The sequence below is a fragment of the Peromyscus californicus genome, unplaced genomic scaffold (assembly GCF_007827085.1).
Source record: "Peromyscus californicus insignis strain IS unplaced genomic scaffold, ASM782708v3 Scaffold_1__1_contigs__length_55948999, whole genome shotgun sequence".
In the NCBI taxonomy this organism is placed as follows: Eukaryota; Metazoa; Chordata; class Mammalia; order Rodentia; family Cricetidae; genus Peromyscus; species Peromyscus californicus.
In genome coordinates this window covers 50,758,913-50,773,914 of record NW_026294492.1, presented here as the reverse complement: position 1 = coordinate 50,773,914, position 15,002 = coordinate 50,758,913, and the positions used below count along the sequence as shown (strand labels likewise).

Below are 15,002 nucleotides of genomic sequence, written 5' to 3'. Positions count from 1 at the left end.
AACCCTTCTTTACTGTCTGTTTGTCATTTTAAAAGCTTTGAACTCTGCATCACTCCGGAAGCCATCCCTAATCCCATAAGGGAGGATCCTGTTCTGTGTGTTGGCCAAGAAGAAGGCCAATCCTTTCCTGCTATGCAGGTCCTGTCAGCACCTGTGTCCAAGAGTCCTTGGAAGCTCCTGCCATCCAGGGTGATTGTCTTAAAGGGTCATTGTCCTAAATCTTGTACCCAATTGACTCCTTCTACGGAGTCTGAAGAGCCAAACTGTCCTGATCCCCTATGGCTTTTTATAATAGGGTTAGGCATTTTTATGTAGGGGAGTAGAACAACCTGTGCGATTCTCTGTCCCTTGTGTAATCGAATGGTTTCTTTTAAAGGCCTGATCATCACTTTCATTGTACCTAAGGTATCTGCATCTAGCACTCCAGGGAGTACTTCAAAGCTGGTAGCAGTATTAGAGCTTCTCCCCAAAATTAATCCTACCATTTGTGGTGACAGGGTTTCTGTAATTTTTGTATCTATGACTGTTACCCCAACCCACAGGGACAGGAGCAAGTCCTGAGGACATGATATATCTAATCCAGCACTCTCTGGAGTGGCTCTAGGCAGGTTATGGACAGTGAATTCTGGCGCAGCAGGGTTTAGCCCTGGTGTTAACTGTACTTCCTTTTGGACATTCCCCTTTTCTTTCTCGGGGCTAAGGGGGAGCCCCGAAGCTAGTTTTTTCTCTGACTGTCGGGCTTGAGGGGAACTCCCTCCTTAGTGAACCTTGACTTGCATTCATTTCTCCAATGCTTCCCTTTTTTGCATCGTGGGCAAAGGACAGGAGGCGCTCTTCCTCCTCTATTCTCAGCATTCGGGCATTCCTTTTGTATGTGCCCCGATTTTCCACACTTATAACAGGTCGGGGAGCTATCAGCCCCTCCGCTACTTATTTTCTTAACATAGGCGCTAAATCATTGTCCTTTCATTGCTGCAGCGTAGGCCATTCCTTGCACTACGGCTGGTGAGGCATCCATGCATGCTTTTATATAATCCTGTAATGAGCCTGTCTTCCTGACGGGCCTAATTAAGTCTTTACAAAGGGTATTGGCATTTTCCCAGGCTAACTGTTTTAGAAGCATGTCCGTCCCCTCTGAAGGGGGAAGCATTCTATGTATTGCTTCCTCAAGTCTAGAGATAAAGGCTTGATATGTTTCTTTATTCCCTTGTATAATCCCTAATAACACCATGCTCTTTTTCCCAGGAGGCGAAATGCAACGCCAAGCAGCGACTGCATTGCTAGTAATAGCCTCCAAGACATCACGAGGCAAAGCAGACTGAGACTGAGGCGTTGCATATTTACCTGTCCCTAGTAACATATCCATGGTTGGTTTTGTGCCTTTCTTTTTAGTCATAGTTATTATTGTTTCTTTTGATCTGTCTTCGTAATCAGTCCTCCAGAGAATATAATCCCCAGGAGACAATACAGCCCTAGCAGTTTGATGTCAATCATAAGGTGTTAACCACAAGCTAGCAACCATATCTACTACTTGTATGGTGTATGGAGCTGAAGGGCCCACGGACTTAACCACGGCCTGTAATTCTTTTAACGTTTTTAATGGTAGCGGTTCCCACTGCGGCTCTTCTCCATCAAAAGTCTCTGCAACCGGCAGGGTGAAGGTAGTATGCCCCGTCCTGCGTGCCTCATCCATCGCTCCCCGAAAACCAAACAGAGGCATGGGTGGTCTTTTCCTAGGTGCAGGCACAGGCCTAGGCCCTGTTTTAACAGGGAAAGCAGTCATAGGAGGGTATCGCTGACGATCCCTAAAGTCATCCTCCAGATCTTGCTTAGCCATTTCCTCGGCTAAGTCCCAATCATCTCCATCCTCATCATCCTCTATTCCAGCCCCAATGACAGTTCTCTTGCTATTAGTGGTGCCATACTGCTTAGGCAGCTTATTGCCCTTGAGGGAGGCTATTTCTTCCTCCAGTCCTTCTAAGTCAGAAGTTCTTGATAAGATCTCTCTGATTTGTAACCAGAGGGGGTAAGCACATGCAGGCAATTTTTCTTCTCCCTTTTCTTTGCATATCTGTGCATAGCCTTCCCTATCTTCCTCCATTCCGTCAGTGTCAGGCTGCCATCCTCTGTGAGCTAGGGACACAATTCCTTCATGAGTTTAAGGAATTCTGCCAAGGCCTCTGGTGTTACCTTCAAGCCCTTTTCTGCCAACATATGTCTTATCACAGATGCAAATAATTTGTCCTCCTTAGAGAGGTGCTGCCCCATGCTTACCTTCTGGATTACCTGTGCTTAACCGGTGAGCCTTTACCGGCGGGTCTGCAGAACCCTGACAGAAGCCGATCCCTACTTATGAAGAAAAGAGAAAAAGGGGAATAGAAATTACCTGTCCTTCATGTCCCTGTTCGGGCGCCACCTGCCGTGGACTGGATCTCAGCTGGAACACCAGACCGAGGGAGAACAGGTTGAAGGTACTCAGGATAAGTGAGATTTGGTGAATGACAGACAGACACAGACATGAGAGTATGCTGTGAAGCTGCTGCAATTTTACTCAGATCAAGCAGTGTTTTTTATATATTCATTTGAGGAAACATGGCAATCAGCCAGTGGGGCAATAGACATAGAATTAATATGTGGTTACACAATTTTCTCAGAATGATTAACAGCTCTCATGAGTACAGGCTTTATTTCTTCTTTTGTCTCATCCAGACAGAGAACATTACAGCCCTAGCTGAAGTTTTCCTTCTACATAATTATTAAACCTTTGTTTTGTATCAAAATTAAACCCTTCCCACCATCGTTCTAACCATGGTTTCATTTGTATGAAAATATTTAACCTTTGCCTGCAGGTGAGAAGGCACCAGGGGGGTTGGGACCTAGCTAATCTTTCCATGAACTGTAACTTATGCCATTCTGTTTTCATACTATTATGATTCATCCATCGGTTCCCATGTTTATCTTAAGCTCCCGTAAAGGGCAATGGCTCCAAATAATTATTATATCTAGGATTAAAGTTAGGGGGTTGTCACCACCGACCCTTGATGAGAAACTCTATTTGTCCCTGGATAATTCTTGTAGGAATGGCTAATTCCTGTAACTGCTTTCTTGCAGCTGCTGTTGGCTGCGCGTGTGGATTGCTTATGAGTTCCTGGACTTTTACTTTCATTTTCTTTGCTAGACTCTTTGTCCCTCTGAGTCATAAGTTCTTTTTGCTCTAAATCATTCATAAATTCCCACAAACTTCTAGGACCCTCTTTAACTGTTTGCCTAAAAGCTTGAATTATAGGTGGGGGTATTGAGGCCACTTTTGAGGAATCATTATTCTCTTTATGGGGCACATCAGGAACATTGAGAGTTAACTTCCTGAAATCAATACACAAGGAAACAGCAATAGTCACAGCTGCAAAGAGAAAAAGGCAGAGTGCCAGCCAGCCTCTGCAAGCAGATTTTGCGTGGTTCCGAGTAGCCTGGCACCATGATTAGGGCAGATTGATAAGGGGTGGCCAGGGGCATAGGCCCCACGGCTGTGAGTCCCCCTTTCCCACGTAACCACCTCATCCAAGGCATTTGTCACGCTGGCGACACCGTCGTGGGAGTGGCAGGCTCTCTTGATGCTGAAGAGAGGGGTGTGACCTGGAGTTTCCCAGGACTCCAGTCTGTCCCGGGGGTTCCCTTGGGTGTTCTGAGCAGGTGTCCTGCACAGTTCAGAGTGTTCCTGAGGCTGGGGACTACCTGGGGTAGCAGTTGCTCTCTGTTGTCTAGGCCCTGACACAGTTTTGGGACATGTGGGTGGTAACAGGGCCACCACCCTGCACTAGATCAGTCTCTGGGCCAGTGTCCCCTGTCTCTTTCTGTCCCTCTTTCTCTGTCTCTCTTTCGCTCGCTCCCCTCCTCTCCCACATCTGTCCTCTGCCTCACCCACCTCCCTGGGGATTCCCCATCAGCTGGAAGTAAGGCCACACAGTGACTTCTCCCTTTTGGGGCCCTCCCCCTAACCCCTCATCAAGGCCTTTCACACTCACACCAGGCAGCTGCTGACAGAGCCGGGGATCCCTTCACCATCGAAGCTATCTTCTGCTCCACACACTGGGCGACAGAGCCCCATTGGGCAGGTCCTCACCAGGGCCAGGCTCCCTCTGAGGTTCCTAGTCCTTTGCCCCTGTCCTCAACCCTAGAGAACAGATTCACAGGCATGTCCCAGCGGATCCTCCTGTCACTCACCCTCTGGGCGAGCTGCTCCCCTGGCAATGCAGGGACAGGTAGGTGGGCACTCTGGGGACGGGGCACCTGGGCCATGGGGACTAACCCTTTACTTTCAGTCTCAGGTCACATCTGGAGTTGGGTGGGATCTCACACCTACCTATACCAGTGGGACCTGTTCCCATTCTGATATAGGAATGAAGAAATTGAGACACAGAGGGGCAAAGCTTCATTTATCCAGGTAGAGGTACCTTTGAGCTTAGAGGTTTGTGGAGATAGACAGTTGACTCTCAGCAATCCCCAAGTTTCACATTTGTGACTCAACTGTGGATCAGAAATGCTAGGCGATGCTGGGTATGATCGTGCACATCTGTCAGGCACCCCCCAGGAGGATAAGTTAGGAAGCTTAGGAGTTCAAGGTTATCCGCAGTTACATAGTGAGTTGAAGGTCAGCCTAGGCTACATGCGATCCTCCTTAAAAACATTTTAAAAGAGAAAAAGAAAGAGGAAGAAAAAAACCTTTTCTTATCTAGAAAATGGATCATTTGAGGCCCTGGGGGGTCGTAGTAGGTGTGGGAGCTCATGCTTCCTTGCATGACAGAGACCCTCTAGGTTCCTGGAAGCTCATGCTCCTGTCTCTCCCACCCTAGCTGCTCTGAGCCAGCCCAGGGTGCGATGCCTTGCCTCTCGGTACCCCGTGGCTGTGGACTGCTCCTGGACGCCGCTGGGGGCTCCCAACTCCACGATGGCCACGTCCTTTATCGCCACTTACAGGTCAGAGAATGGAGAGGGGCCAGGATGAAATGGGGAACCAAGAAATTCCATTGTCCCGCTCCACTCAGGGTCAGAGGCAGCCTGAGACCCACAGGGGCCTGTCTCCAAAATAACAGAACGAGTGTGGGGTGTCGGTAACCTAAGGAGTTCTTCAGAATCCACACCCCCGGTGTTCCCTGAGTGTGTCCAGGTCCACGGTCAGCTGTGGGTGGACTGGGCCCACGTGAACACCCAGTGCCCTTCGTGACCCCCACGGTACTTCCCATGCAGGCTAGGTGTGGCGGCCCAGCAGCAGAGCCGGCCCTGCCTACAGCCAAACCCCCAGGCCACTCGGTGCATCATCCCCCACATGCACCTGTTCTCCATGGTGCCCTACATGTTAAATGTCATGGTGGTGCACCCCAGCAGAGGCCTCCTGGACTTTGGGCTGAGCAGATCAGTGAGTGTCTGTCCCTCACGCCCTTCCCAGTCCCCATCATTCACCACGAGGGACCCCCAGTCCTGCCAGTCCCCGCAGCCTCCCTCCTCAGACTCTCTTGCCTCCTGTTACTTCCCCACACCCCAGGCTCCATCCTTCACCAGGTGTTTGCATGGCGTTGTTAGTTGGCCTTCTTAGGTCTCTGATCACTGGTCAGCTCATTGATGAAGCCCCCTGCACCCCCCAAAAACGTATATTATTAAACATAAGTGACAATCACAGTTAAGAGAGGACGAAAGCCAGGGTGACGCAGAGGGCTTTAATCCCAAAGGTAGGCAGATCTCTCAGAGTTCAAGGCCTTCGTGGTCTACAGAGCCAGTTTGAGGTAAGTCGGGGTCAAGAACCCCAAGACCCTGTCACTAAAGAGAGAGAGAGAGAGAGAGGGAAAGAAAGAGAGAGAGAGAGAGAGAGAGAGAGAGAGAGAGAGAGAGAGAGAGAGACCAATGAAGTTCAGGGAAAGGCTACACCACCCTCAAAGGGTTAAACATGGAGTCTCCACATGATCTGAGAACTCCACTCCCAGAAATAAAAATGTTCGCCGGGCGGTGGTGGTGCATGCATTTAATCCAAGCACTCTGGAGGCAGAGGCAGGCGGATCTCTGTGAGTCTGAAGCAAGCCTGGTGTACAAAGCAAGTTCCAGGAAAGGCACAAAACTACACAGAGAAACCCTGTCTCGAAAAACCAAAAAAAAAAAAAATTAAAAAAATAAAAATGTTCATCCCTACAAATCCTTGGCAACCTTATTCACAGCATCCAGAAGGGGGCAGCCCATGCCACGGGTCTTCCTGTGGATGGATGGACACACAATGTCCATCTGTCTACACTGGGGACATCACTCAGCCCTGAAGAAGTGAGGGGGGACCTTGAGGACACAGTGCTCAGAGAGCAACCCAGACACAAACTACACAGCGTGGTCTCCAGGACAGGGGGATCCAGAGACACAAGGAGATCTGTGGGTGCTGACGGCAAGCGAGGAGGAGGGAGATGGCTTATGGTGTAGACCTTGTGTTGGCATGAAACAGTGTTCTAGAGGAGACAGAGAAATGTAACACTCTCTGAGGATGCACCGATGTCCTCCAGCACAGTCTTGTGCTATCAGAATGGTGTCTTGGAAAAGTCCTTCTGCTGTGTGATGTTCTGTATGGCAAATATGTTGTTGATTGGTCAATAAATAAAACACTGATTGACCATTGGCTAGGGAGGAAGTATAGGCGGGACAAGGAGGAGAATAAAGCTGGGAAGTGGAAGGCTGAGTCAGAGACACACTGCCAGCCACCATGATGACAAACAGCATGTGAAGATGCCGGTAAGCCATGAGCCACGTGGCAAGGTATAGATTTATAGAAATGGATTAATTTAAGCTGTAAGAACAGTTAGCAAGAAGCCTGCCACGGCCATACAGTTTGTAACCAATATAAGTCTCTGTGTTTACTTGGTCGGGTCTGAGTGGCTGTGGGACTGGCAGGTGAGAGAGATTTGCCCTGACTGTGGGCCAGGCAGGAAAACTCAAGCGACACCCTTCAGCCCATTAGGGACTTTCTCTCTGAAATTTTCTTTTTGTCTGTCATGACTTCCGTCAGCAGTGACGATGGCAATTGAACAAATGCTTGCTCCTTGAGCAAAAGGGTGAAAGAATGAATGCATGACTGACATGAGTGCATAATGAATGCATGAATGAGTGAATGAACAAATGCATGGATGATACAGTGAATGAGTTAAGGACCTAATGAGTTTGGAAATGAATATCTGAATGGCTTAATGGTGCAATAAAAGCATGAATGAATGAGTGTACAAATGGATAAGTGAAGAAACTAATGGATTCAGTGAATGAATCCATTACAATGAACAAGTTAATGAATCAATGAATAGATCTGCATGTGAGCCAAACAATACATAAATGTGTGTGTGAGCTGGTGACTAAGTTAAGGAATTAGTGAAGGGTTGAATGAACAAGCGAAAGAATGAACTGATGGTATGAATGGATGAGTAAATAAACAGAGCAAATGCATGATGTCCAAAGGCAGGCGAATGTATGAATGAATGAATGAAGGCGGGAATCAGTGTGTGATGGATGAACCAGCTGAGCCACTCCTGACCCCACTTCCTGCTACCCACAGTCAAGCCTGATCTCTCCACCCCAGCCCTCCTGCGCATGCCCTGGGAAGGCACACAGCAGGGCAGAGTCTGCAGGTGCTCTGGCATCCCCCTGCCTCCTGGCTTTTTTCAGATATCTTTGTGGTGGTATTGTGTTCCCCAAAATATTGTGCACCCTAATAAACTTATCTGGGGTCAGAGAACAGAACAGCCACTAGATAAGGAGGCCAGAAAATGGTGGCACACACGCCTTTAATCCTAGCATTTCAGAGGCAGAGATCCACCAGGATCTCTGTGAGTTCAAGGCCACAATGGAAACAGCCAGGCATGGTGACTCACACCTTTAATCCCAGGAAGTGAGCCTTTAATGCAGGAAGTGAGGGCAGAAAGCAGAAAGGTATATAAGGCATGAAGACCAGAAACTAGAAGCTTTTAGGTGGTTAAGCTTTCAGGCTTTCGAGAAGCAGTTCAGCTGAGATCCATTTGGATAAGGACTCAGAGGCTTCCAGTCTGAGGAAACAGGATCAGCTGAGAAGTTGGCAAGTGAGGTGGCTGCGGCTTGTTCTGCTTCTTTGATCTTCCTGCATTCACCCCAATACCTGGATTCAGGTTTGTTTTTATTAATAAGAACCTTTAAAATTCATGCTACATCTGGCACCCAATGTTTGTGGTATGAATTCATGAAAAAGCTACTTGCCTATGGCCTTGCAGGCCCCAGCTCAGACTCAAGCCACACTGCCGGCTGTGGTTGTGCATGCGCATAGGATTTACTGAAGGAGGCAGAGGCAGGAGGATCCCGAGTTTGAGGCCAGCCTGGGAGACTTGCTAAGGAGAAGCATCGGCTAGGGACTAGCTACAAACAGTGGCAGTGGGACCATGGAGGCAGTGACTGCTGCTCAGATTTGCCAGCTGCTTCTCATCATGTTGGTGACTGCGGTGATGCTGCTACCTGGGATGAAGGATTTACTGCTAATTGTTCAGAGAAGAATTGCCAGGACCATCATGTTACAGGAAAGCATTGGCAAAAGTCAGTTTGGAAAAGTTTGGCAAGACAAATGGTGGGGAGAAATTGCTGTAAAGATATTCTCTTCCATAGAAGAACATTCATGGATTCGAGAGACAGACATGGTTTCGAAAGACAGACATTTATCAGACTGTCATTACTCCAAACCACAGAGTAGGCACAAAAAAAAGAAAATCTACAAGGAACCATGACCACGCCTAACAGCAACTCTGAAATCTTCAAAAGGATGATGGGACCCCAAAAAGATGATTCCACATGGACTATGGTAAAGACATTAAGCTGATTAACACCAAGAAAAGATCGGCTTTGGACTACAAACTGCTCAGGACAATTTTCAGATGGCTAGCTGAGATGATCCAGCCTGACAGACTACTTGAACAAGGACTTGAAAGAAGCCCTACATTTTCTCATTATGCAGCGACTGGACAAATGATACAGATCTTGACAATTAACCCAAAAATTGTCTTTTCAGGATTCCCTAAAGTTGTCTTCACCCCCAAAAGCAGGAAGTAATTTTAAGAAAATGATGCCCACATTCCCAAGAGGTGGGATGGGAGGTTTTTGGTTGTTTAATGAGTTATGGATATTGTCATTTTTTATGATGGTTGGTTACAAGTTGTTAATTGTTGATGGTCAGGAAAAATGCTGAACATGGAGATTAGATTCAGAGGTTCTGTTAAGAAAAAGAAAGAGAATATAGATATGAAGTAGATCATTGAATCTACTCTAAGAAAAAAAGATAAAGGAATAACAGGATAAATGGGTGGATCAATGAATCTACTCTAAAAAGAAAAACGGGAAGATATAAAAATGAAAAAAGGTAAATTACTGAATCTAATACGAAAAGAAAAAAAGAAATATAGATATAATAAGATAAAAAGGGAGATTATTGAATCTACTTTTAAAAAGGAGCTACTTGTTTTAAATAAGTAATGAAATTTTTTGTGTGATTTCTCAAATGTGACTTGACTGGACATTTTTAATAAATGCAAAAGTTTATATAGAGTTTTTATCTATATTTGTCAAATGTTAATGGACTAGACAACGTTAATGTAATTCTTGACTGCATATATTGTATATAGTTATTGGATAATTTTTCTTGTATTAGTTATAAGCTTTTTTTAAATTTTAGACAAAAAAGGGAAAATGTGGTGGTATTGTGTTCCCCAAAACATTGTGCACCCTAATAAACTTATCTGGGGTCAGAGAACAGAACAGCCACTAGAAATAGAGGCCAGAAAATGGTGGCACACATGCCTTTAATCCTAGCATTTCAGAGGCAGAGATCTGCCTGGATCTCTGTGAGTTCAAGGCCACACTGGAAACAGCCAGGCATGGTGACTCACACCTTTAATCCCAGGGAGTGAGGGCAGAAAGCAGAAAGGTATATAAGGCATAAAGACCAGAAACTAGAAGCTTTTAGGTGGTTAAACTTTCAGGCTTTCGAGAAGCAGTTCAGCTGAGATCCATTTGGATAAGGACTCAGAAGCTTCCAGTCTGAGGAAACAGGATCAGCTGAGAAGTTACCAAGGTGAGGAAGATGTGGCTTGCTCTGCTTCTGTGATCTTCCAGCATTCACCCCAATACCTGGCGTCAGGTTTATTTTTATCAATAAGGCCCTTTAAAATTCATGCTACACATGTTCTCTCTAAAGTACCGCATCTGGCATCATGGAGCCTTCCACTTCAACCAGGTGAGAGGGAGGTAGGAGAGGGTGAGACAGGATTCCCTGGGCATCCTCAGGTCTCAAACTCCTGACTCTCAGTGGGAGCACTGATGTCACGTGACTCTGCCGCTGCCTTGCATGAGTGCTGGGGTTTGGAAATCACAGCAGGCACATTACCCAGCAAACGGGCTACCTAGCTCCCAGTGCATCGTGATCCTACCCACCACCACCTCCTCTCTCCTTGCAGGTGGGACCCATTGAAGCCACAACCTTCACCTGAGGGCCACACAGCCCCATGCCAAGTACTTGGTCCAGGTGTCAGCCCAGGACCTCAGGGACTATGGGAAACCAAGTGATTGGAGCCTCCCCAGAATCCCTGAAGAGGGACTGGATCCTTGATAGCAGACCCTGATGTCATCTACTTCAAAGTGACTGGGTGGCCTGTCCTGGGTTCGAGTCCTGACTGCACATACTGGGATGGTTGGCAGCATTGAACAACTGACTTGACCTCTCTGGACCTCAATTTCCAAACCTGTGGAGATGGTATTTTTCCTTCTATAAGTGCCGGGCTTTGAGAACTGCAAATGTGATTTGATTAGAAATTTTAATTAAATAAGAATTATAATCCTTGTAGTGGGGGTATACACCTTTAATCCAAGCACTTGGGAGAGCACTCGGGAAGCAGAGGCAGGTGGATCTCTATGAATTCAAGGGCAGTCTGGCCTACAGAGCAAGTTCCAGGACAGCCAAGGGTACACAGAGAAACCCAGCCTGGAAAAAACAAAACAAAACAAAATTATTATCACTATGGGGCAGAGGGTTTTGTGGGACTGGCCGAGGGCAGATTTTGAGATAGGACTTGTGTGAGCCTGGCTGTCCTAAACCAGGCTGGCCTTGAATTCACAAACATTCTCTGCTGTCTCTGCCTCCTGAGAGCTGGGATTAAAGACTTACGCCACCACTGCCAGACAAGAATTATTATTGTCTTTTTTGAAATTTAAATATTTTCAAAGACGTGCATGTGGTGGTATTACAGTGTCCACGGCGGCCAGAGGAGGGCGACAGAGCCCTGAACTGGAGGTACAGGAGCACGGTGTGGCAGCTGGGTTGGCAGCCCTTGTGCTCTTGAGCACTGAGACACCTCTCCATCCCTTTGTCAATCTTTCCCCTGAGTGAGCGAGTGAGGTGGTGGGTTGTCTGTGTTGGAGTGCCCACGACCCCCAAACAAGGCCTTTATGACGAAAAGAACTTGATGTGGCTCAAGGTTCAGGAGGCTTGGAAGGAATTCTACATGGTATAATGCCTAAAGGTAGAAAGATCAGGGAGCACACGGTGGGAGAAAGGGAGGGGATAAAGCAAGGTGTAAGGCCTGGGTTCCCATCACTATCCATGGCAAAAAAAAGAGGGAGGAGAGTTATCAGTAGCTGAATGCGGGGACACACAACTGTTTCCCCAACTGAGAGCCACACAGGATGCAGACCAGCCTTGTCCAAATGAGGACAGAGGAAAAGAATGGTGGGAAGCTAAAGACCAGCATGGAGACCCTGTCTGAAAAAGAATAAGAGGAGGAGGAGGAGAAGGAGGAGTGTTGGGGTGTGGCACAAGAAGGAGCCCCTGCCTAGGTTCCCCAGGTGAGGGGCTGTTGTTAAAGGCCATTGCTGAACCCATATAGACTTACTTGTCTGTTAACCATTTTAAAGGCAGGGTTGATTGCTGTGGGATGTTCTGTATGGCAAATGTGTTGCTGATTAGTCAATAAATAAAACACTGATTGGCCAGTGGCTAGGCAGGAAGTGTAGGCGGGACAAGGAGGAGAATAAAGCTGGGAAGTGGAAGGCTGAGTCAGAGACACACTGCCAGCCGCCACGATGACAAACAGCATGTGAAGATGCCGGTAAACTATGAGCCATGTGGCAAGGTATAGATTAATGGAAATGGATTAATTTAAGCTGTAAGAACATTTAGCAAGAAGCCTGCCACGGCCATACAATTTGTAACCAATATAAGTCTCTGTGTTTACTTGGTTGGGTCTGAGCGTCTGTGGGACTGGCATGTGAGAGAGATTTGCCCTGACTGAGGGCCAGGCAGGAAAACTCTAGCTACAAATGGCGTCCAATGTGGTGGCAAGAGTTTCCACCTAAAACCTGAGAAAGGATTCTAAAACAGAGCTAAAAACAGCTTCCTAATTGTCTCTCTCAAATGAGCGGCAGTTGCCGGTTTGAGCTACTTGTGGGTTCCTAGCATATGCCCTGTGGAGGGAATGAGGCTTCTCCAAGTGGCACATTAAGCTACATGGTAGATTTAGACTTTGCTAGTACAAAAAAAAAAAAGAGGTTTCTGGGCTACATGCTGCTTGGATAAAAGCATAGACCCACGATAGCTCCCAGAGCTGGCGGTAAGGTACCACCCCCATGTTGGGAAGCTGAGGTGCGCAGAGCCAGCAGCCACAGCTGCTGCAGTTTAAAGCAATAGATTCACAATAAGACAGATTCAGATGTAATAGTTTACAATGTGTGTAAAAGATACATAGGCTTGAAAGAGACAAAAAGGTGTTATATATATAGTTATAAAAACAAATACATAGTTTTAAAAAACAAAGTCTTTAAAGAGACAGTAAAGTTAATATAAAAAATAAGCCAGGCGGTGGTGGCACACGCCTTTAATCCCAGCACTCGGGAGGCAGAGCCAGGCGGATCTCTGTGAGTTCGAGGCCAGCCTGGGCTACCAAGTGAGTTCCAGGAGAGGTGCAAAGCTAAACAGAGAAACCCTGTCTCGAAAAACCAAAAAAAAAAAAAAAAAATAAGAAAATAAGCCACGTGAAGATGAATATTACACAGAGAATCTGGATTGTGTTGTCTTTGGGATTTTTAACTGCAGAAAAACATTTGATTGTAAAAGCTGTTGAGTTATGCCAAAATGTATATTTTAAAGGTACCTTGACTTCAAAATTTGGATATAAGGATATGTTGCTTTGGAAAGGAGACTCTGCTTTTGTTCTCACAGAAAGCCAAAGGCTATGGATTTGTTCTAGATTAAGATACATCAGGTTTGACCAGCCAAGACCCCCTGAAAGGTCTCTGATGACACTATGGCCCAGATGATCCAACATCCAGAATGGTTTGAAGGCAACTGGCTCAGAAGATACAGCCTCACGGACTACTCCATGATCCTAAAATTTTCTTTGTGTCCCCATAAGATACAGTGCCCCCCTCCAGCAGGAAGTAGTAAGAGAAGCTATGCCCAAATTCCCAAAATATATGTAATTTTACTTTCTTAAGGTTAAAACCTTCCTTTTTGAAAAAAAAAAAAAAGAGGAAGTGCTGTGGGATGTTCTGTATGGCAAATGTGTTGCTGATTAGTCAATAAATAAAACACTGATAAACCATTGGCTAGGCAGGAAGTGTAGGCGGGACAAGGAGGAGAATAAAGCTGGGAAGTGGAAGGCTGAGTCAGAGACACACTGCCAGCCGCCACGATGACAAACAGCATGTGAAGATGCCGGTAAGCCATGAGCCATGTGGCAAGGTATAGATTAATGGAAATGGATTAATTTAAGTTGTAAGGACAGTTAGCAAGAAGCCTGCCACGGCCATACAGTTTGTAACCAATATAAGTCTCTGTGTTTACTTGGTTGGGTCTGAGCGTCTGTGGGACTGGCATGTGAGAGAGATTTGCCCTGACTGTGGGCCATGCAGGAAAACTCTAGCTACAGCTGATAGTGTCTTTGAAAGATCAGTAGCTGTTGTGCCCTGTTCTTGTACAATCTGGATGGCTGCTGACTGTTCCTTATAATATCTTCTAATATTTTTCTCAGAAAAATGTCTTAGTTTGTGGTTTGTTTCTGAGACTGGAAGAATGTTAATCTGGGTATTCTACTGTTGTAATAAATCACAGCCCTATAAATTCATAGCTATGTTAGCCACATACGCTTTTCATTTTCCTGTCTGTCTTTCTGACCCTATATATTTGACCCATCTTATGTTCTATTTCACTTGAGATAATGTTCCAATCCCTAACAGCTGAACATTTACCTCCTGAAGAGGCCAATCTGGATACCAAGATTCTGGTGCAATTATTGTTACATCCACACCTATGTCTACAAGACCCTCAATAAGAACATCATTTATGGCCGGGCGGTGGTGGCGCACGCCTTTGATCCCAGCACTCGGGAGGCAGAGCCATGTGGATCTCTGTGAGTTCGAGGCCAGTCTGGTCTCCAAAGCGAGTTCCAAAAAAGGCGCAAAGCTACAGAGAAACCCTGTCTCAAAAAAAAAAAAAAAAAAAAAAAACATCATTTATTCATATTTTTAATTTTTGGTCTTTGTTCATTTATAGAAGTTTGACAAAAAATTCACTTTATGGTTTTTCCTGAATTTTTTTGTTCTCTCTGCTGTAGCTCTTCTATCACCCCAAGCACTAGGATTTTTTACAATAAGCATTTGGATATTTAATTACTCTGGGAGGGGTTTTCTTCTACAAGGCAGGAAAGGACTGAACTGAATTTGCCATGTGGGCCTGCGAGAGGCCAGTCAAGAGGACCATCAAGGAGTTTCCCAATGGCAAAGGCGAAGGATGACCTTGTCTGTCCCTTATTGATCTACATCATTAGTCTACTGTTTGCCTTTACCACACCTTCTGCATAATCCAGAAGGGAGGGGCGTTCTGCTGCCATTGTTCCTTGAAGAAACATTTCTAGGAATGCCCTGTTTACAGTCCCTTTTTAGGTGACTTTGCTTATCATAATTAAAGTATCTGACATTTTTCT

At 46.1% G+C, this 15,002-nt stretch overlaps 1 protein-coding gene and 1 pseudogene across 1 annotated transcript; one reads left to right on the top strand and one right to left on the bottom strand.

The window, feature by feature from the left end:
* Window positions 1-955: 955 nt before the first annotated feature.
* On the bottom strand, window positions 956-2,101 carry LOC128115827 (endogenous retrovirus group K member 5 Gag polyprotein-like). The gene is given in 1 exon segment (XM_052746922.1): window positions 956-2,101. A coding segment is annotated over 1 exon segment (1,146 nt).
* A 2,091-nt stretch (window positions 2,102-4,192) lies between these two features.
* Window positions 4,193-14,500, top strand: LOC128115147 (interleukin-27 subunit beta-like; annotated as a pseudogene).
* Window positions 14,501-15,002: the final 502 nt, after the last annotated feature.